At 40.9% G+C, this 18,412-nt stretch overlaps 1 protein-coding gene across 2 annotated transcripts in view; it reads left to right on the top strand.

The window, feature by feature from the left end:
- The window catches only part of LOC124133348 (ATPase MORC2-like), a 53,203-nt gene that overhangs the window by 28,195 nt on the left and 6,596 nt on the right, over positions 1-18,412 (top strand). For both annotated transcript variants that reach the window (XM_046497719.2, XM_046497717.2), the window contains 6 exons: positions 678-720; positions 2,238-2,327; positions 14,432-14,468; positions 15,359-15,519; positions 16,617-16,749; positions 17,277-17,393. In XM_046497719.2, the coding sequence (XP_046353675.2) occupies positions 678-720; positions 2,238-2,327; positions 14,432-14,468; positions 15,359-15,519; positions 16,617-16,749; positions 17,277-17,393 (581 nt within the window). The remainder of the gene's footprint in view (positions 1-677; positions 721-2,237; positions 2,328-14,431; positions 14,469-15,358; positions 15,520-16,616; positions 16,750-17,276; positions 17,394-18,412) is intronic.

Genomic DNA, 18,412 nt, shown 5'->3' with positions numbered 1-18,412 from the left:
CCCAATTGCGTGAATCGATGCTCATAATATCAATCACTGGATTGTCTGGTCCAGATTATTTACAGACCGCGGTCATATAGCTGGAATATTGCTGAGCGCGGCGCTAAACAACAAACCTACCAACCAACCAACCTTTTGGGTGTAAATGGCTAAGTGTTCAGGATACGACAGGGTAAATGAAATATCAACAACATGTATAGCATGGCCTTTCTTGTTTTCATTTTGTTATAGAAAAAACAGATATGCTTTGCTCATAATATCAGTCACTGGATTATCTGGTCCTGATCCGGGTTAGAATAGGTCTTCAGCAACCCATACTTGTCATAAGAGACAACTATGCTTGTCGACTAACGGGCAACTAAAACAGGATCATGTGGTCAGGCTTGCTGACTTGGTTGATGCATGTCATCATATCTCAATTGTGTGGATCAATGCTCATGATATCAATCACAGGATTGTCTGGTCCAGACTTCATTATTTACAGGCTGCTGTGATGTCGCTGCAATATTTCTGAGTGCGGCGTTAAACAAGTTATAAGAGAACCTACACATGATCAGACTTAAGAGATCCTGATTAATTAACTAATATTAAAGGACTCAAGGAATCCATTGCAGTGATACCTGATCATACCTGTTTAATGAATACAAAGTTGATTTTGTCTCTTGTTTGTCCTTCAGGTGAAATAGGGCAGAGAGTGGAAGCATATGTAAATAATAAATGGTGAGTATGTGTGACTTCGTTGTGAAAGTGTTGACATCCCATCTTTTTATTCCTACAGTTGAGGTTCATATAAGAAATTTTAAAAATAGGATGATTAGTTCTTATCTGTTTTGTCCTCGGCCCTGATATTGCTGGAAGGGGTGTAAAACCATACTCACTCACTCTTATCTGTGTAGTCCCTTGCCCTGATATTGCTGGAAGCAGCGTAAAACCATGCTCACTCACTCAATCTTATCTGTATGGTCCCCAGCCCTGATATTGCCGGAAGGGGTGTAAAACCATACTCACTCACTCACTCACTCTTATCTGTGTAGTCCCTAGCCCTGATATGCAGGAAGCAGCGTAAAACCATGCTCACTCACTCACTCACTGTTTTCTGTGTGGTCCCCTGCCCTGATATTGCAGAAAGCAGCGTAAAACCATACTCACTCACTCACTCTTATCTGTATGGTCCCCAGCCCTGATATTGCCGAAAGCGGCGTAAAACCATACTCACTCACTCACTCTTATCTGTGTAGTCCCTAGCCCTGATATTGCAGGAAGCAGTGTAAAACCATGCTCACTCACTCACTCACTGTTATCTGTGTGGTCCCCTTCCCTGATATTGCAGGAAGCACCGTAAAACCATGCTCACTCACTCACTCTTATCTGTATGGTCCCCTGCCCTGATATTGCCGGAAGCAGCGTAAAACCATACTCACTCACTCACTCACTCTCATCTGTGTAGTCCCCAGCCCTGATATTGCAGGAAGCAGCGTAAAACTATGCTCACTCACTCACTCACTGTTATCTGTGTGGTCCCCTGCCCTGATATTGCAGGAAGCAGCGTAAAACCATGCTCACTCACTCACTCACTGTTATCTGTGTGGTCCCCTGCCCTGATATTGCAGGAAGCAGCGTAAAACCATGCTCACTCACTCACTCACTGTTATCTGTGTGGTCCCCTGCCCTGATATTGCAGGAAGCAGCGTAAAACCATGCTCACTCACTCACTCACTGTTATCTGTGTGGTCCCCAGCCCTGATATTGCAGGAAGCAGCGTAAAACCATGCTCACTCACTCACTCACTGTTATCTGTGTGGTCCCCAGCCCTGATATTGCAGGAAGCAGCGTAAAACCATGCTCACTCACTCACTCACTGTTATCTGTATGGTCCCCTGCCCTGATTTTGCAGGAAGCAGCGTAAAACCATGCTCACTCACTCACTGTTATCTGTGTGGTCCCCAGCCCTGATATTGCAGGAAGCAGCGTAAAACCATGCTCACTCACTCACTCACTGTTATCTGTGTGGTCCCCTGCCCTGATATTGCAGGAAGCAGCGTAAAACCATGCTCACTCACTCACTCACTGTTATCTGTATGGTCCCCTGCCTTGATATTGCCGGAAGCGGCGTAAAGTGGACGCTTTTCCTTATGAATTCTTTATAGAACCTTCAAAAGGTACAATGTAAACTGTTCTATGAAGGTTTGACTTGACAGCAGTGTGGGTATTTCTGACCTCCTGATTTAACATTGAAGGTACCCGGGAGTGGTTGTTAAAGTCAACGCAGCAGAGGCCAAATGGAAAGTAAAGTTCGACAACAACCAGAAGGATAAATATGATAAATGGTAAGCGTTTTGTTTCATCTTCTTCCATAGTCTCTCTGTTGTGCCAGGATCTGCTGATTGTTGGTTCCGAGGCCAGATTCACATTATGCTTGGCATCCTTGAACTGTCGGCACCTTACCATTCTTGTTGAAAGTCAATAGTCTTGAGGGTGGCCCAGTGAATTGCATCCTTCAGGTGTGCTAGAAACCCATGATTTTAGGTTCTAATCCCAGATTTGCCCTGATAATGTGTCAAGGTTTGTCTGTGCCATACCCTGCTGATTGTCAGTGGTCCTGAGGGACATGGGGGACCAGTCATCTAAGGTGCCACAATTTCCTGTGCAGAGGTTCGTCCTTCACTTGTTCCAGAAACCTATGATCATGGGTTCAAATCCCAGATTGGCTCTAATGATATTTCTAGGTTTGTTGGGCGGTCGGGTAGCCTAGTGGTTAAAGTGTTCACTCGTCAAGCCGAAGACCCAGGTTCGATTCTCGACATGGGTGCAATGTGTGAAGCCCATTTCTGGTGTTCCCCACTGTGATATTGCTGGAATATTGCTAAAAGCGGTGTGAAACCATACTCACTCACACTCACTCTAGGTTTGTCAGCGCCATATCCTGCTTGTGGGTTTCCGTGACTTGCATGACTTGGGCTATCCTTCCACAATCAGCTAACAGGCCGCAATGGGGATTCTGGTGGTGTAACTATATCACGATACATTCATGACATTATTACAACTTATGATGGTGTAAATACATGTGAACGGTAACAGAAACTGTTCAAACTCCAGCTTTTGCATATTCTCTTGTATTTCATGGTTTGACATAAAGAGCGTAACATTCACAGTGCCTTCTACCAATATGTTTCTGCCCTACAATTTCCTGTCTTTGATCTCTGAAGTTTAATAACAAATGAATCAGGGTTGTGATTCACCTGCAAAATATCAACTTGGGAAATGAAAGCCCTGTATCGGGATACGAATCATATCGCACCCATGGTATTGGGATATGTATTGTATCGTACCCATTAAGATCTGGGGTAGAATGGGGTCTTCAGCAACCCATGCTTGCCGTAAAAGGAGACTATGCTTGTCGTAGGAGGCGACTAAAGGGATTGGGTGGTCAGGCTCACTGACTTGTTTGATGCATGTCATCGTATCCCAATTGCTTGGATCGATGGTCTTGATGTCGATCACTGGATTGTCTGGTCCAGACTCGATTATTTACAGACCGCCGTCATATAGCTGGAATATCGCTGAGTGCGGCATTAAGCAACAAACAAACAAATGCTATGTTTTGCGACCCCATCTTATCATTACACCTCCAGGGGATTCCGGGTTATAACTGGTCTCCATCAACCTGTGCCTATTGTGAGAGGTGACTTATGGCTTGCGTGATCAGATTCATCTAATTGGTCAAGACTTGTTTATAGGCAGTCTGTGTCCGTGGGACACCTACCGGTACACAATTTTATTCTGCTGCAAAGTGAGATTGACCAATCAGAGAGCAGCACTACTGACCCCATATAAGCCTGTATACCATCAGTAAAAATCCAAGATGGTTGTTACTGACGTAATATGAGACTGTATACCGTCAGTTTGAGCCATTTTGGATTTTCGAACACCCACCTCACATATTTTACATAAAAATTGTTGTACAGAAATTCGTTATTTGACACTGTTTTGTGTTTTAGTATCATTAATTTTTTATGTGGAAGGACGTTAATGTTGTTTTTTTATCACGTTCGTGACTTTAATAAAGACTATATAAAGTTAAATATATCAACAAGGTTTGGCCCCTGAGGTTTGAAGAGTAGTCTCCCTTTGACCCTTAACGTCTTAGGTTAGAAGTGTCAAGTTTTGAGTTTTAAGTTTTGACATGACATGTGCGACAAAGATACCAAATAGTGTAAACTTTTCAGCATAATAAATTTGTTATGGTGTCTTCAGTTGCCGTATATGGTGTCATATTAGGAGAGCAGAAAAATATTAGCGATACTTTTCTGCTAACCTAATATGACACTGTATACGGCAATTAAAGACACCATAACTGATAGTATTGACTATTTGCTGATGTTCTGGTAGATGTCACTGAACAATGTGGAAAACAGCTCATGCCTTGTGAGTTGTGCCCCTTATCGGTGCCTGGATACACTGGCGTTGGTTCAATGTCCAAATCATGATCCTTGTCTATTGGTACCGTACCATTGCTCATTGTGACTGTATATCATGCCATGCGGTCTATCATGTGGCTCTTTTCCCACTATAGGCAGTCATTATATACTGCTCCACTTTGATAAGGATATCTTTATGTAAAAAATAGGGGCACAGGTGGCCCAGTCGTCTAAGGCGCCGCGATTCGCTGTGCAGAGTTGCGTCCCTTGGGCACACAAGAAACCTATGAATGTGGGTTCGAATCCCGGTTTGCCCTGATTATGTTTCTAGGTTTGTCAGCACCGTGGGTTTCACCGAAGTGGTAAACATCTGAGACTTGCATCACTTCGGGCTTTCCCCCCACATTAAGCTGACACGCCGTGATATAACTGGAATACTGTTAAAAGCGGTGTAAAACCCAACTCACTCACTTACGTTATGTGATGATACACAGAACTGATTCTCGTAACATATCTGTTGGTAAAGTGGTGGTACGCCCAAGTCGTCACTGATCAAGTGGGGATTTTATGTATGCTGTTGGGGATGTGATATGACCATGAGTTGTCTCCCCTTGTCTTGGCAATCAATAGCAGGGATGGAAATGAACCAAGAACATCTACTAGCCGAATAGTGATAACATGGAGCAATACCCACCACAATGTTTGAAATTCTACTCATTCTACTCGTAAGGACAAATACTTATAACATTAACAAAACCGGTCCGGGCAAGCAGGCTAGTGCTACCTTCCATCACTGAATTGCGACAAGGTACCATGATGTACATGATATATCGTTCTTTAGTTCTATAACGCCCATTTCATACAAGGCTCAGTTTCCCAGTTGTGTCATGCAGAGAAATCATTTGATGACAAAAAAATAATAACTACATGTGAAGCTATTCCTAGTCTCTCAAGCAGATATTTGAAATTGGGAAGTTATGAAGAGATGGTCAATATTCCAATGGAGTTATCTCCCTTAGACCATTTCACCAAAAGAACAGCATTACTGTTGGTTTTATATCTCTATTCGTTGTGCAGTCAATAGCATCTCTGTGTCAGCAACATCCTCATCTAGTAAGAGTTATGTAGAGGGGTAGCAATACATTGCTTGTGATGTAAGGATCGCGATATCATACATAACCCAGTACAGTGGTACAAGACTTCCTGATTCAGTTGTTTAACTACACTTGCACATTAAAGGCTCTCATGCCATGGACGTTCGCCATTTGGGTCATGTGTAGTTAGGGATTTATCTAGACCTGCTTAGATATCTATTTTTAGACACTTTGTCTTGAACCAAAGTGAAATGTTGAATATGATGTTGAAAGAATTTCAAGCAGGTTGTTTTCATACATTTTCTTATTTGTTTTAAGTTTGGACTGACAAAAATTTGAGGGGACTTGTAATTTTTAGAGTTGCCAGTCCACCGGGACTTGCAGTTTCAAAAGCCAGCGGGAACACTGTTAGTACTGATTATCTCCACAAAAAAGAAAGTAGCGTTTATTTCATGACATATATCATAGCGGTAGAATCATATCACTCAGGTTTCAATAGTCAGCAGTAATCTATTATGACTTGAACTATTCTTTGAGTTCTAGTAAAGGCTGAATATGTACAACTTGTAAAAAACTTAATACAAATGATCTCAATATCTGAGGTTCCAAAACCAAAACCTGAACAGAAGAAGATAATAATTACATTGGATGTGGTGTCTGTTGTGTCAGTGGCTGCCAGTGAACGCAGTTGTAGGTAGAGGGAGATAACTGTGTATGACTTCTGACTTTCAGATGGCAGGATTCGATAAAAAATTGTAACATTTGCCTTCAGAGCAGGAGATGATGAAAGACGAGTTAGTTTATCTTTGATGCCATGGTCCAATGATCTTTGAATTTCTGTGAAAGAGAAAATATTTAATGCAATAAGAGGTTCTTTCAGAACATTGAGTTTCATGTAAAGTAAATGTTTTTGGTGAACAAAATTCTCTAAGTATAACATAGGTATTAATGTGATATGAACAGTCTCAGTCTAGGGTACTGGGAGCCATTCCACAGGGCGATCTTAGCCCAAGGACAATCGTAACTCCCTTTCTTTAACACTGACTTTACGACAGTCGTAGCCCTAAGATCGCTTTGTTGAATAGGACCCTGGTGCTTATTTCTATCACTGACTGAAATATCCTCTGCTAGTCAAAAGAGCCGAAAATGGCCATTGATTCTATCATGGTCGGATGTGAGGTCACAGGCGCTGCTGCCATCAGTGTGTGAAATATTTTGTTCAACGTCATTACCCAGGCAGGCAAGCAGGATGTTTTACTGGCCAATTTAAGATTTAAGTAGCCCTCTAGTTTACCCAATCATATACAAGGAGAACATGGTAGCAAACAGAGAAATAATTACCGTATTCGACATACCGTATTCGACGTAATACGCGCCCAGGGCGCTCACAAAATTAGAAATAGGGGGCTCTTATTAGAATATTATTTTGGTGAAAAAAACAGAGATGAAAGATAAATTTCGTGGTTTATGCTGACAGCCTGAAATGTTTATGTACGCGGATATATTTAATTTAATTTAATTGCCAATAATAAAGGGTGCATATATCACACGAGTGCGTATTATACGCGAATAGAGGAAGGAAGCGGTGCGTAACATATGCGAATAGGGGTCGGAAGGGGTGCTAATTGGGTTTGTTCACTAGCCAATATATCAGCAAATCTCGCCGTGGGCGCTTATTACGTCGAATACGGTAATTAGTGCCTCGCTCTAATAAGACCCCACAGCGATATTTGCTGATATAAAAAAAGTGAACAATCCCAATTAGCACCCCTTACGATTGATCAATGTACACAAGACTTATTTATTCGTGTATAATGCGCACTCGTGTGTTATATGCACCCTTAATTATGGGCAATTAATTTTTGGAAAATGTATCTGTCGTGTATAATACGCACAGACTTTTCTTTTGTTTCATTTCAGGCTGTTTGCATAAACCATGAAATTTACGATCTTTCAACTCTGTTTTTTTTCCACCAAAATTATATTTTTATAAGAGCCCCCTATTTCTAATTTTGAGAGCGCCCTGGGGGCTTATTCAACGAATACGGTAGTTTAAATTTCAACAAGGTTAGAACTTCCTTTGAGTCAATATCAAACAGGTTTCTGTTAGTTGTACAGTTTCAGTCCACTAGTCCTTATAATGATAGCATATAGCAAAACCCTTAAACAGGGCAAATTTGTACTCGTCCTTATGATACCTTAACATTTGGGCAGTTTGGCAAGGACTACAGGACTAGTGCCAATTTATTAACGTTGCTTGCAGAACTAGTAAGTTTTGACAGCTGAAGAAAAAACGAGCATTATTGTTTTAAGAAATCAGACTTACTTTTTAATTGAACATTTTCTTTTTGAGATGATGGATGAAGGTTTATATATCATTGCTAACATGATCCAAAATTATGCTAGCCAGTTGAGCTCCCTTGATTTGATTTTCACTAACCAGAAGGATAGTGTGGATCGTTGTTCACAATATCAATCACTTGATTGTCTGGTCTGAACTATCTACAGCCCGCTGCCATATAGCGGGAATATTAGTGAGTGCGGCAATAAACAACAAGGAAAGATATGTATTGTATCGTGACCAGTGTATTGAGATACATTTTTTAGGCCTGCCAACCCATATTGCCCCCCAGGTCGTGAGATAAAAAAACACAGCTCATTCGAATTGCTATTCCTCTGAAATCGTTTTTTTTTTAGTGTTAATTCATAAATGAGTTTTACTCAAAAAGATGAATGATAAAAATCTATAATCAGCTGTTCTTGTTGTTTCTCTGTCAGTAAGAAAAAGCAATAGAAACTGAACAATTTGTTTTAATGGCTGTGAAATTGAAATTTTGATTGCAGCGGTAGAAACTTAACATTTTTAGTCCAAAAGTCCTTTTAATGATAACGTATAGCAAAACCCGTTGAAATGGCAAATTTCTCCTAGTCCTTTTGATGCCTTAACTATTGGGCAGTTTGGCAAGGACTACAGGACTAGTGGCAGTGCATTGAAGCTTATTTCGTTTAATTTGATGTTACATTGTCAAACATTAATATGATTATATCAGAATTCAAGGTACATATTATATAATTGCAAATATAAGTTCATGTTGCAGTGTATTAAGGAGGAATATAAGTTAGCAACACGATAAGTCGCAAAGAACAATGAAGAATGGAGTGTGGTTTATTTCACGATAAAACATTGGTCTATTCAGATTTAAACGTGCGCTTGCAACATGAATAATGTCGTATATTGGACGAAGATATTTTTAAAGCGGAAGTGTCAAGTTGGACCTAATAGATTTAGCTGGGCAACTCAGCTGAACATACAGACTGAATGATTGCATCCAAAAGTGGGAGAGATATGACAATCGGTATTAAGAGACAAGGTACAGATAATCAACGTGAGGATTGTGAGGATTGTGAGAATATGCAGGAAATAGCAAACTTAACCCACCTGTTCATAAAATGGACTTGTTTGACATTGCTAAGGTCAGATCTTATTCCGGAAGTCATCATTATTAAAATTTGGGTAAATATTTTTAAAGCTTTTACATTTTATCTTCATTCTTTAAGAGGCTGAACATAATGTTGATATTTCATATCAGAAATAAACAACTCATGGTCGTTGTTTTTCGTACAATAAAACACTGCAGGGAGAATAAACCACTCGGGGTTGCGACTCTCATGGTTTATTCTCCCTGCAGTGTTTTATTGTACAATAAACAGCTCCCAGTTACTTCATTTAACAGAAATCAGCACATACCACTAGCCCGAGATATTTTCACTGATGGTAAAGGTATCCTAGGGGCTGGTAGAATTTCGAACATTTTGGGGATGTGTCTGTGTATTGTCACAATTCAGGCTTGTAGACTTTCTACGTTAATTTTTATCCCTGTTAGGTTTATATCTTTGTAACATTCCTCAAGAATTTCTTTAAAAATTTGCAATGCCGAAGACCCGGGGTTCGATTCCCGACATGAGTACAATGTGTTAAGCCCATTTCTGGTGTACCCGCCGTGATATTGCTGGAATATTGCTAAAAGTTGCGTAAAACGATACTAACTCACTCACTTAAAAATTTGCAAGCTCAAGAAAAGTAAGGCCAGGATTTTGATAGTTAAACATTTGGTCGATAGGTCGGAAAAAATATAAAATAAAATGTACTGTACAAGATTGTTTAATTATCTGAAAGTTTGATTTGGATCGGTAGGTGATTAAATTTTATGTATATCATTACGATATTGTCACCTAGACCATGTAATTGTTTTATCATGACCAAACTGAAGCATATATTATCATAATTACGTCACTTTAAACGTGTAATTGAAAAAAGTCAGAGTCAGTTTAAGATATTTCTTAAAAATGTGAAAGTGTATGCCCAGCTTGCTCCTCCCCCTCGTCCCTGGAGGCAGGGCAGGAGTACCCCCTTCAGTCTCGTACAAAAATCGTCAATTGAAACTAATTGAAAACAATTGTTCTCTCGGAAGGGGGCACATCATCCAATTGATTCGAGATGCTCCTCGGGACTATCTAAATCTCATGTCACGGGCTACTGTGAGCTTTATATGAAAATTACTAGGCCTGGTGACGTTAATGAAAATATAATAACTGGGTTGAAAGCGTGGCGTTTAAACGTGCAATTTGTCTCGGCTTCCGTCTGGGGTTCAACTTTTCTAAGGTGAAGAAGGCGTAAAATTTCAGGCTCTGCTTATCTGAAAATTGTGTCACCACCTTAGCCTTAATGTTGTCAAATCAACACCCTTGTTTTATGTGCGAAGACCCAAGGATTACGTCTAGACAATTGCAGGACAATGGGAGGGACCAGCCTCTCATTCTAGCTCCCCCGGAGAGGGCGGTGGTGAGCGGCAGAGCGTGAAGCTTGGTCGTGTGCGGCTTTTGTACGTAGGTAGATAAGAACCCCATTCGTCATCGGGTACCACAACCAGGGGCTTGTACACCTTCAGCGTTCATTATCTTCTGAAGTAGTATTACTTAACAAAGAACTGATGGCCGGAAAACCAATTGGATCTAATTACTTAGTTGTGTGAAGTTATGCCTAATACCCTCAGATAATGTGGCTTGGTGGTACAAATGACTTGTGCTGGGTTATTAAATTGAATTATGATTTGCGTTTCGAACATAGGTCCACATTTCAACACATATTGGGCAGAAAGTATGTACAGAAAAAAACAATTGGGATAAATTTGCCTGATTTGAAATTTATAAACTTGAGCATGATTATAGTTAGTGCAATGGATAGCACTGACCATTTTGTTTGTTTCTACTGGCACAGTGTCCCCCGTCGTGATATTGCGGAATATTGATAAAAGCGGTGTAAAACCAAAATACTCACTCACTCTACTGGCACAAGTTTACATATCTAAGGGATATAATGGATTTGTTAGTTTGTAAGGGTACCGGTACTAATTTCTTAGCCCATTCATTTGTTTGTTTATTTAATATTTTAATGATTTTGTTTAAGTGGTTAGGGAACTAGTTTTAACACATTCATTTATTCATTTCATTTCATTTATTTAATTTTTATTTTATTGTTTTGTTTTTTTAAATTTATTTTTTAAATGTCAGAAAATGAGACATATTGAGGAAGATGTTTTATTTCGAGGCAGTTACCCTCTAAGTAGTACAAACAACTTCAAAATTAAATGAAAATTGATTTTTCAAGGACTCCCTGTTCTGTCAGTGTAATTAAGGGTGGTTGAGGTAGAAAGGGAGACGATGGTTTTCTAATGGACTCTATGCCCCCTGAGGGGATCCCCCGAGCTAATGATAGGCTACGTCAGCTAGGGGGCACTGTATTACACTGCCATCTGTTGGCTTTGCGCAACTCGGACCTGTCCCTACAATGCTGCCACATTATTCTAAGTGTAAATGTATGTGTCTTTAATGACTCAATGCCTTACCCTGTAATAACTGAGTGAAGAGATTAGGGATTTGTATGGGTGTTGAAGTGTTGTCATTTTCCTCAATTTAGTGGTTGAATGATTTTGGAGATTTTTGTTTCTGTTTGCCTGATTTATGGTGTAAGTTGGCAAACAGTATCCATTTACCCTGTGAATTATATTACGGGATTAGAGACGGGAGCAAGTTTAGAAATACACTAATTTGAGACAACAAAAATATTGGTGAAACATACACAATAAATGCGATTGATTTCCATCACCCCTATAGATAATGACCCTACCTTTTAATTGTCACAAGTGGAGCGGAAAGGCCCTTCATTTTTGTCAACCAGCGGTACAAACTAACAGATTCAGGCCACTAGTCCTTATAATGATAACATATAGCAAAGCCCTTAAAATGGCAAATTTCTACTAGTCCTTATGATACCTTAACTATTGGGCAGTTTGGTGAGGACTACAGGACTAGTGCCAATTTCTAAAACTATCAACTTGGATAAACACTGCTTCAAACATGTGGCTTTTAAAAAAAAATAACTGAAACATTAAATATACACAAACAAGGGTTCAATTAAACATACTTTCAATTGAAGTATTATTAATTATTTAAAAAAAATATTTGGTAACCTTGGTAACTAGAATTGGTTGCGACAGAAGAGGGCTACATCAGATATAGACACGAAGAAACCACTGCTGTAAATAAGTGTCTATGCCCATGTCTCTTGAGTTGTCAGCTTGCTGCTAGATTTTCTTTAAAGTCGTGGATAATTGGCTTAGTGCAGGCAATGACCTTATACAAGGTTGACACGGTTAGAAATTAAGTGTATTTTCACTCGTCTGCAGTAGTGCTCTACTACAGAGTTGCCATCTACCTGATCATGCTGATGGTAGAGTTGGGGCAAGGGTGGCCCAGTCGTTTAAGGTGTCATGATTCGCTGTGCAGAGTTGCGTCCCTTGGGCACGCCAGAAACCTATGATTGTTGGTTTGATTCCCGGTTCGCCCCGATTATGTTTCTAATTTTGTCAGCACCATACCCGTGCTCGTGGGTTTCACCGAAGTGGTAAACGTCTGAGGCCTGCATCACTTCAGGCTTTCCTCCCACATTAAACTGACACCCCGCGATATAACTGGAATACTGTAAAAAAGCGGCATAAAACCCAACTCACACACTCAATGATGGTAGAGGTGGTCAGTCCACAAACGTTCTTCGTGAATCTTACACGCCTTGGATTACTGGACTGACGAACCCCGCACATGATAAGCCAGGCTTTGACAATGACACTGGTCCTCTGGTCCAAGACTTGTGAAAATCTGTAGCAACTCTGTCCCAAGAGCATTTGGAAAGACTTTCCTTTAGATTTGGTTTACAAATCTGTCGACTCCAGGAAATTGAATGGTGAAAGAAGAAAGCCCAACTTATTTACTGTTACTATCAATAGAAATAAGTTATTTCAAATACAATAGTTACATTTATGAAAATTTATCTTAAAAACTCCCCTACCTACTTAACATGTTGTGGAAAAAAATAAAATATTTAATTTTTAAATTGTTTTACCTACTGACCCAAATTTTGGTAAAACAAATTGTGAAAAAGGTATGGCCTTGAAAAAAAAAAAGAAATGGCTGTCTGTATTGAGACGTTGTCTATGATAGATTGAGCAGAGGTGGTAAGCTTGAATGTTTCTGTTTTTGTTTTGTTGTTGACATGCAGCTTGTTGTTTACTCAAGAAACTCAAACCCTGAAAATGTTCTGTTGAATGGCTCTGATAAGACTGGCATGTTGGATAAATACTTCTGGCTTTGGACCGCCTCCATGGTCTAGTGGTAGAACGTCCGCCCAGAGAGCGGAGGGTCCGGGGTTCGATCCCCGGCCGCGTCATACCAAAAGACGTTAAAAGATGGTACTTGTTGTTACCCTGTCTGGCGCTCGGCATTAAGGGGCTAAAACAAGGACTGGTCGGCCCGGAGTCAGTATACTTTGTCTGGGTGGGGTATTCATGTTAAACTGCGGCATGGTATTTCAGTGAGCTAGCACTATATATCGGCATCAGTTCGGACTAGTACTAGCAGCCACACAAACACACACAAACACACACACACACACACACACACACACACACACACACGTACATGCACGTTGCTATATAAGTGCAATAATCTTGGACAAGATGTTCAACCCCATTTCACCTCACCTCACTTCTGGCTTTGGCCCCTGAAGACCCGGGTAGACAATAAGTAGATAAGCAACTCCTTCTTGCCATAAGAGGTGACTAACAGGATCAGGTGGTCAGGCTCTCTGTCTTGGTTGATGCAGGTCATCGTGTTCCAATTGTGTGGATCGATGCCCATGATGTCAGTCACTGGATTGTCTGGTCCAGACTCGATTATTTACAGACTGCCATCATATAGCTGGAATATTGCTGAGTGAGGCGTTAAATACAAACAAACAAACTTGTGGCTTGGTCACAGATTCTGACTTGTATGCACTAGGGGTGCATTGGTACAGATGGGCATAATATGAATTGTATAGTGATTTATCATGTGATGGATAGTGTTATCAATGCAATCTTTCAATCACTAGTATACACACAAGGCTGACTGTCGAAAGAGGCTATTACCCTTAAATTCAGAGTCTCGCCTGGTTAGCAAAAAAGGTCTGTGTTTCGATCCCCTGCCATGTCACACAAAAAGACATTACTTGTTTGTTATCCTGCCTGGCTCTTGGCATGAAGGGATAAACAAGGACTGGTCGGCTTTGAGTCGGTATACTGTGTCTGATTTGGGTATCCATTTGAAACTGTAGCATGGTGTCTCAGTGGGCTAGCACTATAAAACCACCATTAGTCTGGACTGGTGAAAATATGCATGCACACTACTCACCTTATGAGTACCAAAACCTTGAACAAGATGTAAAAGCCAATTTCCTCTCAAGTTGAGGAGATGAGACAATTTTCTGAGATGCCAATTAAATTATATGTCATGCAGAATTGTGAAGAGTGTGTTTGTTTTATTCAGGTTTGAAAAAGGGGGTTCCGACATCAGAACATCAAAGGTAAGGCATGCAGTTTTAAACAGAACAGTTTGTTTTGAGTTTAAATTCTGGTAAAGCATTTAGAGTTGGGATCCTGTTGTTTATGCTTTGTATGAAGCCAGATAGTGCTGTCTTCCATCACATTGATGCAAAACCGCTAAACAGTGGCATAAAAGCATTCCCTTACTTTCTTAAATTTGAAAGCCCATGGGGATCCTGGATTAGAATAGGTCCTCAGCAACCTAGGCTGGTTGTAAGAGATGACCAAATGGATCGGTTGGCAAGGCTCGATGAGTTTGTTGATTGCGTATCATCACACCCTGATCGATTGGATCTTTGCTGACAATATTACAGTCCTTAGAAGATCCGGGTTGTATCGGTCTTCAGCAACCCATGCTTGTCTCCGTGAAGATCCGCGGTAGAATAGGTCTTCAGCAACCCATGCTTGCCGTAAAAGGCGACTATGCTTGTCGTAAGAGGCGACTAACTGGATCGGGTGGTCAGGCTCGCTGACTTGGATGATGCATGGCATCGTGTTCCTATTGCGTGGATTGATGCTCATGATGTCAGTCACTGGATTGTCTAGTCCAGACTTGATTATGACAGACCGCCGTCATATAGCTGGAATATTGCTGAGTGCTGCGTTAAACTACAAATAAACACAACATTACAATATCTGGTCCTGATTGATTACCGGCCGCCGTCAAAAAGCTGGAATATTTCTGCCGTTGAACAACAGAGAAACAACAATTCTCTAGTTTTAAATATATATAAATAGATTGAGTAACCATGGTAAAACTTAGTTTATGGTCTAGATGTTGTAATCAGTCAATCTAATACATTGCCTGGATGGAATAAAGATATGAGGTTGTTATCCACCATATACAATGATATCTCTGTTTCCCCTTCAGCCCGGTCAAACTGGTGACACATCCACCACTGGACCCCCCTCTCCTGCATCCATCTCATCACATGACACTGCCACAGAGGCACCCACATCTTCAACGGCCACCCCTGCTATCACGTCTTCTCAGTCCAGCCAGATCACCGATGAGATAGCTAATGGTTACAGGTAAGACTGCTAAGACTCATCTTCAAGTCAGGGGTGGTGGGGGAGCCAACTGGTTAAAGTGTTTGCTCATCATGCTGAAGTCCCAGGTTTGATTCCCAACATAGGTACAAGCCCTTTTCTGGTGTCCCTGATGTTATATTGCTAGAATAAACTAAAAGTGACATGAAACCATACTCACTCATTCTCCAAGTCAATTTCTCAAATACCCGTGAAGATCCGGGTTAGAATAGGTCTTCAGCAACCCATGCTTGCCGTAAAAGGCGACTGTGCTTGTCGTAAGAGTCGCCTAACGGGATTGGGTGGTCAGACTCGCTGACTTGGTTGATGCATATCATTGATCCCAGTTGTGTGGATCGATGCCCATGATATCAATCACTGGATTGTCTGGTCTAGACTCGATTATTTACAGACCATTGTCACATAGCTGGAATATTGCTGAGTGTGGCATTAAACAACAAATAAATAAACAAACAAAACAAGAAACATGACATGAAAAGGAGATATTTTTGGTGTCGGTTTGGGGCGGTTTCTAAACCTACTGCCATTTTTGCCTATAGTATTATAGGTATGATACTATCACAGTCACCTTGTGAGAGGTACAACATTCAAGTGAGACCTGCTAAAAGGTTTTACATTTGAATTGTAAGACCTAGCTTTTGACAGTTGAATTTTATGAACAGCCTTTTAATATGCATTGAATGTTGATTTTTGATTGGTTAAAAGTCACAATTTGGTAGCGGTGAAACAATACAGCAAGGTCAAGACATATATCGCAATATGCATATTTACATGATATTGTGTGGAAATGTCTTTACTATTAATATTTCAGAGCAGGTTCAAAAGAAAAGCAAGCTGTAGACACATGTTCGTTGTGGCTGTTTTTAGTTGTGAACTTATTGACAACACATTTTGTTTGTTTTTTACTGATGAAAACGCTAGGGGTCATTAAACGAGCAGTAATTTATTTTAGCATGTGTATCGTCTTGCATCAATACAGTAAAAAATGTATCGTGTATCCCGATGCACCGGTGCACCAATGTATTGTTTCACCTCTACAGTTTGGGCTCGTGGACTGAGACAATTGCTTGTTGTTCCAGGACGTGTCTTCGGTATTTCCTTCCTCCACAGTGGATCATGGACAAGGAGACGATATCAGCCATGTCGCTGCCGGAGCTGGCTGGCTTCCCACTCGATGACTTCTTCGACCACTATGAGAAGGGCCTTAGAAGGGTGTGTATAATTTGACCCTTTATCATATTGCTTTTTTCTTTTATGCCCTGAGAGGGAATGTAAGTCCGGTATCATTCAAGCATATTTTCAATTCTGTGTGATTTTAATAAACTATATACTAATATTGTAACAATTATTCATTGTTCCACTCGAGTTCTTTTTAATCTGAAACCACTTAGAACCCATGAAGATCCAGGATAGAATAGGTCTTCAGCAACCCATGCTTGCCATAAAAGGCGACTATGCTTGTCGTAAGAGGCGACTAACGGGATGGGGCGGTCAGGCTTGCTGACTTGGTTGATGCATGTTTTTGTATCCCAATTACGTGGATCGATGGTCATGATGTCAATCACTGGGTTGTCTGGTCCAGACTCGATTATTTACAGACCACCATCATGCAGCTGGAATACTGCTGAGTGCGGCGTTAAACAACAAACAAATAAATGAAACCGCTTAGAAGTGTGAGGACATGACAGTTGTTGTTGTCATGTGACCAATCATGTTACCTGTCGTGTCATGTGTTTCAGCTTGTCAGCAACTTCCAGACAGAGGCGTCAGTGCGGAAACAGGAGGCCGAGGAATCCCAGCAGAAACTTTCATCAGTCCGAAAACTCATCGCTAAACTATTAAAATCAATAAATGATGTGAGTATTTTTTATGTCTTCCATCTTTGTTGGTTTCATTGTTTTATGTAGGCATTACCTTGCACTTTCACACGATGTCAGAGATTCGTGAGGTTAGTCATGTCTGCTTTATGTCAACCCAGGGTGATTGTGTGGTCACGATGTCTATCCAGGGTGATTGTGTGGCCACGATGTCGACCCTGGGTGATTGTGTGGTCACGATGTCGACCCAAGGTGATTGTGTGGTCACAATGTCGACCCAGGGTGATTGTGTGGTCACGTTGTCGACCTAGGGTGATTGTGTGGTCACAATGTCTATCCAGGGTGATTATGTGGTCACAATGTCGGCCAAGGCTGATTGTGTGGTCACGTTGTCGACCCAGGCTGATTGTGTGGTCACGTTGTCGACCCAGGGTGATTGTGTGGTCACAATGTAGGCCAAGGCTGATTGTGTGGTCACAATGTAGGCCAAGGCTGATTGTGTGGTCACAATGTCAACCTAGGCTGATTTTGTGGTCACAATGTCGACCTAAGCTGATTGTTTGGTCATGATGTCGACCTAGGGTGATTGTTTCATCATGATGTTGACCTAGGCTAATGTTTGGTCATGATGTCGATATAGGGTGATTGTTTCATCATGATGTTGACCTAGGCTGATTGATTGGTCATCATTTTGGCCAAGGCTGATTGTTTGCTCTTGATGTCGATCTAGGGCGGTTGTTTGCTCTTGATGTCGATCTAGGGTGATTGTGTGGTCACGATCTCTGACCTGACTGATTGTTTGATCACAATCACTCCAACTGCCTCTCAAGTGTCAATACTCTTTCACCCACCCTACCTTCAAAGTATGAATACTCTTTCACGCAAACTGTTCTTCAAGCATGTTGTGTTAAGTATTAATACTTTCACACCTGCTCTCAAAGTATCATTCACTCTTAGTATCAATACTATTTCACCCATACTACCCTTCAAGTATCAATACTCTTTCACATATCCTTCCCCTCAAGTACCTCATTTCTCCCCCCTCCATTTTAGAACAG

Source organism: Haliotis rufescens, unplaced genomic scaffold (genome assembly GCF_023055435.1).
Source record: "Haliotis rufescens isolate VD_foot unplaced genomic scaffold, xgHalRufe1.0.p SCAF_21, whole genome shotgun sequence".
NCBI classification, from domain to species: domain Eukaryota; kingdom Metazoa; phylum Mollusca; class Gastropoda; order Lepetellida; family Haliotidae; genus Haliotis; species Haliotis rufescens.
Note: the sequence above shows the minus strand (reverse complement) of the source record. Positions and strands in the feature narration are given on the sequence as shown.